Source organism: Fundulus heteroclitus, chromosome 19 (assembly GCF_011125445.2).
Source record: "Fundulus heteroclitus isolate FHET01 chromosome 19, MU-UCD_Fhet_4.1, whole genome shotgun sequence".
Classification (NCBI taxonomy): Eukaryota; Metazoa; Chordata; class Actinopteri; order Cyprinodontiformes; family Fundulidae; genus Fundulus; species Fundulus heteroclitus.
This window is the reverse complement of record NC_046379.1, coordinates 11806922-11812975: the sequence shown is the minus strand read 5'-3', so window position 1 is coordinate 11812975 and position 6054 is coordinate 11806922. Positions and strand designations below refer to the sequence as shown.

The 6054-nt window shown below is 37.1% G+C and overlaps 1 protein-coding gene across 1 annotated transcript; it reads left to right on the top strand.

Annotated features, from left to right (window-relative positions):
* Positions 1-303: 303 nt before the first annotated feature.
* LOC118567013 (adhesion G-protein coupled receptor G2-like) lies at positions 304-5410 on the top strand. Its single transcript, XM_036150960.1, has 11 exons — positions 304-574; positions 710-866; positions 1030-1161; positions 1241-1351; positions 1433-1481; positions 2729-2829; positions 2911-3038; positions 3122-3387; positions 3474-3564; positions 3647-3924; positions 4015-5410. Exons 1-11 carry the CDS (start codon positions 504-506, stop codon positions 4140-4142), a joined length of 1512 nt encoding a protein of 503 aa, XP_036006853.1. The 5' UTR covers positions 304-503; the 3' UTR covers positions 4143-5410.
* The last annotated feature ends 644 nt before the right edge of the window (positions 5411-6054 follow it).

The window sequence follows — 6054 nt, the reverse complement described above, 5'->3', positions numbered from 1 at the left end:
GAAAGGCAGGCCAAGGCAAAAAACAGGGGCAAGGCTGGCTCGAAGGTCCTAAGGCAAAAACAGGTCGTAAACAGGCAGGCAAACGGGAAAACCGCTGAATTAGTCAAGAGGTAAGCACGAGACAATCTGGCGCTCTCCTCAGCTCTGAAAGCTGGTTATATAGTGATGAGAGCAGGTGGGTCAGATGAGCGAAAATGAGACTAGGGCGGAGCTGCAAAGTGAGTGGGAAGAAGGCTAAGTATCCGTGCCGAGACTATGACAGTAATACGACTTGTGCAATTTATTTTAAGATACAGATGACATTTGATTTCACACATGTAGCTAAAATACAAACCTTTGTTTGAAACCAGACATCTCAACCTGTAGAAATAAATACTACATCAAGGAAAACCCAAAATTCTGCTTCATCAAGCAATCCTGTTTCTCAAACAGCTACATCAGGGACAACACAAAATTCTGCTGCATCAAGCAATCCTGTTTCTCAAACAGCTACATCAGGGACCATGCAGACAGAGATATTGCTCAGCTTAACTTCTGACACTCTGAGTGGACCTGCAAGCACAGAGAATGCAGCGTAAGTTTCTTTGTTATTAAATTCAATGATCCAAACACATAATGAATGCTAGTAAGAGCTACTTTGCAAGGAGTCTGAAATTTTTGGAAAATGGGATTGCAGTTTGCTGAAAGTGTTTTTATATTCACATTACAGAAATATCATGGATAATATTGGTCATCGGTTGGGACTGATGAGAAATGCAAATACAACCAGCATCAAGATTGGTCAAATTAATGGAGTGATTGCTAAACTGCTACAAGAAAATCAGAGGAACAACATCTTTGCCTTCACATCAAATATGGATGTAGAGGTATATAGCTTTACTGGCATGAGGAAAAACAGACCATCAAAAATGACTTATCACATGTGTCTTTCTAATAATGACTGTTTGTAATACTGATTACTGAGCCGATGTGACATGTGAATTTCTCCAATGTGAGATCTATAAAGCCTATCTCATCTTATCTTAATAGATTCTAACAGAGAGCAACAATTTGAAGAAAGACTACGCTCTAACAGTTCACCTTCCTAAAGAAGCCAGGGAAATGGCTGTAAAAAGAAACGCCTCATATGTTGGAATTCTGCTTTTTCCAGGAATCCCTCAGGTAAAAAAACAACAACAACAAAAAACATACTTTTTTTAAAACATCATTATCATTCGTAACAGTATTTTACTTTTAACAGATTAACACAACTAGTTCCCTGTTTAACAATCAAATTGTGGGGATTGAAATGGGAGTCAACATATCCAACCTCTCAGAAACCATCGACATTACCTTCAATAACGTGAATAGGGTAAAATGGATGCTAATAACTCATTATAACAAATATTTGGACAGAATAGTTTTCAGATTTTCTTTTCCTGTCCCACTACAGGCTGGATTCAATGTTTCTTGCGTATCATGGGATGGTAAAAGTAAGCACGGTATGTTGGTTCAAGAACCTTGTTGTTTCTACACGCAGACTTAAAAATATAATATCAAGATTTAACTTATTTGAGTCCCTAAGATGGTACTTAGGAATTGCCCTTTTATTTGAATATGTTTTTTCGGGCTTTTCATGTGAAAGGGTCTATACCCTTTGCAAAACCCTATAAATAATCAGCTCCCTTCATTTTATCAGGAAAAAAATGCTTTTAGATTTTTTTAAACCCTGAAGAGGAACGTTGGTAGATGCAAAGATGGCATCCGCCAATCAGGCATGGGCACTCTAACTGGTCTGCAGGTATGCAGCTCCATGAACAACAAACTGTCTTGACTTTTTTTTTCTTTTCTGGTACCTACAGCAGTGGGAGCGGCTGTAGCTCGTCTGTTGGATTGGCCCACAAGGGCCAGCATTTGCTTACCACCTGGGTCAATAAGCCTTGATAAAAACTGACAAATGTTGCACAGTATATTGCAAGTATGTTGTCATACTGATGTTGGCGTGGACAATATTATGCTTGATGACCTTTAAAAATAAGTTTCACTTTTTAACTTATGGTTCATATGGCCTGAATCTAGATATTTATTTTTCAGTTTTTGGTCTATCACCTCATTTCAGCAACTTCAGATTTAACTGACTTTCTTTTGCATTTTTTTCTTTCTTTTTTTTTAATTATTTTTATGCCCTGTTTCATCATAAAGACAACAGCTTTTTTTCCCATATGTTAAAAATATTTGGTCAGATTTATGATGTGCAAAGTAGAACATTTGAGGTTATTAGAACCTAGACTATAAGTCCATAACTGAAAATGACAATGATATGTATACAATATTACGTTTTGATCTATGAGAGTTTGTTTAAAAAAGTATACATTTTTACCCTATACAATTACTAAAGGACTTTCACCACATCAAATACTGTAGTTTAAACAACTTTAAACGTCAGCATGAAGTTGTAGTGTTTTTCTTTCTTGACATGAGATGTGTTTTGTTATGTGCTCCCAGTTTAAGGCACTGTGAGATGAATTTTACATGTGCATGTGCCCCACATTTGCTGCTTAATTGCTGTTTAATACATGTCAGTGTTCATAATGTTATGCCTGCTTTTTGTCACTAAATAGCAACTTGTGTGTAAGTAGAACAAGTCAGATTTGTCAGACAACACTGAGTTTTCTCCCATGTCTTTCTCACTCATTTACCTGAGAAAGTCCAGTCTCATCTCATTGCTTTTGTTCCTACTGACCACCAGATGGCGCAGACAACTGGATCACAGATGGCTGCAAAACAAAAGAGGCTGATGACAGCATCATATGCCAATGCTCTCACCTTACTTTTTTTGCTATTCTCATGGTAAGACATTTTTATGCAGTTTTAAAAAAACACCTCTGATATTTTTCATGTTTACTAAACACATGTTCCTGTTTAAACCAGACATCATCATCATCAGGAACTAAAATTAGCTCCTCTGACTTGAAAACCCTGACCCAAATCACAAAGGCCGGCTGTGGCATGTCCTTGTTCTTCTTGGGTGTGGCTCTCTTCATGCATTTTCTCATGAGGTAAAATCATTAAAAAGTCTGTTTTTGATATTAATGATTCTTCTCTAAAGTGATATGTTAAAGCAAACCAATTTGGTTCACAGGAAAACTAAAGCCAGCCAAGCTGTAAAGATCCTGATGAATCTCTTCATCGCCCTGTTCATCCTGAACCTTTGCTTCTTGATAAATGAGTCAATCGCTGACCTGAAGATCTTTGCAGCATGTGTGGCGATAGCAGCAGCTCTGCACTACAGCATGCTGGCCACATTCACATGGTTCTTCATGCAGGCTTTACACCTGTACCTTAATCTGTACAAAATCCGCACAGATATCAAATATTATTTGTGCAAGATTTGCATCACCGGATGGGGTAAGAAATCTGAATCAAAGACCTCTGTGATCTATTTGTCTGCGGACCATAACCAGTAAAGGAAAATGTACATTTTCTCTGTTCAGTCATTCCAGCTGTGGTGGTAGTTGGACTTCTTGCCTCCAATAAATATGGTGACGTGGAAATTTCTGACAATAATGGGACTTCAGTAATCATGTAAGGAGCCAATTAATATAATTTAAATTACAAATTTGAGCTTCATGCTCTAAACCAATCACATTTCTTTCATGACTTTCAGGTGTTGGATCCCTGATTATTCATGGCACTTAGGCGTGAACACTGGTTACTATGGCATTGTGTTCATCTTCACTTTAACCATATTCATTGTGACTGTAGTGCAGATCACTAATTTTGCATCTGAAACAAAGAATAACAAAATCTCCACCAAGAAAAGGGTTTTCTCTCTCCTGGGGCTTTTCAGTCTTTTGGGCATCACCTGGGGATTTGCTTTTTTTAGCTACGGCCCTCTGCTCATTCCCTCCTACTACATCTTCACCATCCTTAACTCCTTTCAAGGTAAGTTTAAAACTGACAACCTGTTGGATTTCCGACCGGATGCCTGTAAAGTAACTGAACAATTAACCAATGCATTCTGTGTTTTTGTAGGATTCTTCCTGTTCATTTACTACTACTTCTCCAGCAGGATCAATCCAGAGGACAAAAATCAACTCGAGAGAAGCAGCCATACCACGGAGAATGTGTATATCACAAATCCTTATATATATGGTTCCTAATTCCTCCATTTTAGTTTCTCTCTGCAATTTGGACATGTGGACTTGAAATGTGAAATATGGCTAAACTAAAAATCAGTACCAGAAATTCTTCAATTTAAAGCTATATGCTTCCAGCCTTGCTAACTCAGTTTGCTGCCTCATTTTTCCAAAGCAAAAGCCTTGTCCAAATCTGCTTGCTGTAGCAAATTCTCCAATGCCAACTCATTTTTCTTCTCCAGCTACATTTTTAGCATCTTCTTTTGTTGTTCAAAATCCAAAAGATTAGGGTTTACAATCTGATAACCCAAATCATCTCGTTTTGAAGGCAATGTCAAAACAGCCATTTCAATTAAATTCTAGTTTAAATTGCTTTCACCTTTTCTTTCAACCGTTTATGACAACACATATTTTATAGTGCTCAGCAATCTTTACTAATTGCTCTCTCGAACTCTGCTCCAGAAATACCACTGATGGAGATTTATTAAAATCTTCAACAGACATGGCTAATTACTAAATTATCGATAATCTGCGCAACTCAAAACAACCAACCTGAAATTCCCCTCTGACTGCCTTCCACAAAACTAACTAGCTCAACCCTCGTCTTCAGAGAACAGGGATGGTGGGTACTTACGGACTAAATACCAATAGAGTGGCAAAAGAGACCAGAGAACTAGCAACCCTACCAACACTATGGCTGTGCCTCCAAGACAACTGCTCTATATGATCTCACTCTACTAATTTTGAGCACATATTGCCCCAGTTTCTTTATTCGGGAGGGATCAGTTCTCTGAATAATGCAAAAGGAGAAAGAAAGTTAAGATTAACAATATTTATCCCATAATAGGCCAAAATAATAGCAACAAAATTAGTACACAATGTGAACAATACAGATAATCATTTTACCCTCAGCTAAGCCGTCTTTAGGAGAACTGGCAGAATGTGGCCCAGAACATCAGATTTCTTCTGTTTTTTCCCTCTCAAGCTTCATTCACTCAGAATGTTTCCCTGTGTGTGTGTCAGCTTTATCTATGTGTAACCGGACTGTAGCTTACTATCTGGTTTTAACTGGTTTCATCAAAGGATATAGACTGCAGCAATGTGCATGCAAAGCAAAAATGGAAACTCCAAATGCCAAATAAGACAATAGCAATTATTCCTACTTCCTAAAGAAATACGGAGTGTACAATCATGTCTCGTTTCAAACATGGAAAAGCAGCGTTCAGTTCCTACGCTCCACTTATCTGTAACAAACTTCCAGAAAACTGTGCTGAAAGCCTGAGTTCTTATAAATCAAGATTGAAAACCTATTTGTTTAGGATTGCCTTTGACTGTTCTAGTTAAACTGTTTATTGAAACATCATTATTTTAAGTTTGTTTTTAAAATCAATAATTGGTTTTAGTTTCCATTTTTCCAGTTTTTAATTTGTTTCAATTGTTCTACATTTTGTTCCAACTTGCTCTTATTCTGTCTTTATGTTCCTATATTTTAATCATGTAAAGCACTTTGTGTTATCCTTGTACTGAAATGTGCTATATAAATAAATTTGCCTTGCTTAGCCTTGCTTAGCCTTAACATGAGTACATGTTAGAGGCTAACATTATCAATATCCACCTATAACACACATGAATTCTAAAGGGGAGACATGCTGAAGCCCACAGAGGAGTCAGTTCAGATTAGCCATACTTAATTGCACCAATCAATCAACAATAAGCACTTACTTCTGGGTTCATCAGATAAAGTTGAAAGGAAACAACTTACCCCAAGTCAAGGGGAAAGAAAGAGAGGGCATAAAATTAAAATTTCTCAAACAAAACTTCAGATTCCCACACTAGCTTCCCATCAATTAAAAAAACAAAGTTTACTAATTAACATATCAAATAAAAAAAATTGCCATGCAAAACTGTAAATTAAATTTGAATGAGCCCCCAATTT

Excerpts from the sequence above, each read along its gene's own strand:
- LOC118567013 (XM_036150960.1), top strand. The coding sequence starts at position 504 with ATGCAGACAGAGATATTGCTCAGCTTAACTTCTGACACTCTGAGTGGA. Across the intron at positions 1,162-1,240 it reads TTTTTCCAGGAATCCCTCAG|ATTAACACAACTAGTTCCCT; the intron begins GTAAAAAAACAA and ends TACTTTTAACAG. Across the intron at positions 3,925-4,014 it reads CATCCTTAACTCCTTTCAAG|GATTCTTCCTGTTCATTTAC; the intron begins GTAAGTTTAAAA and ends GTGTTTTTGTAG.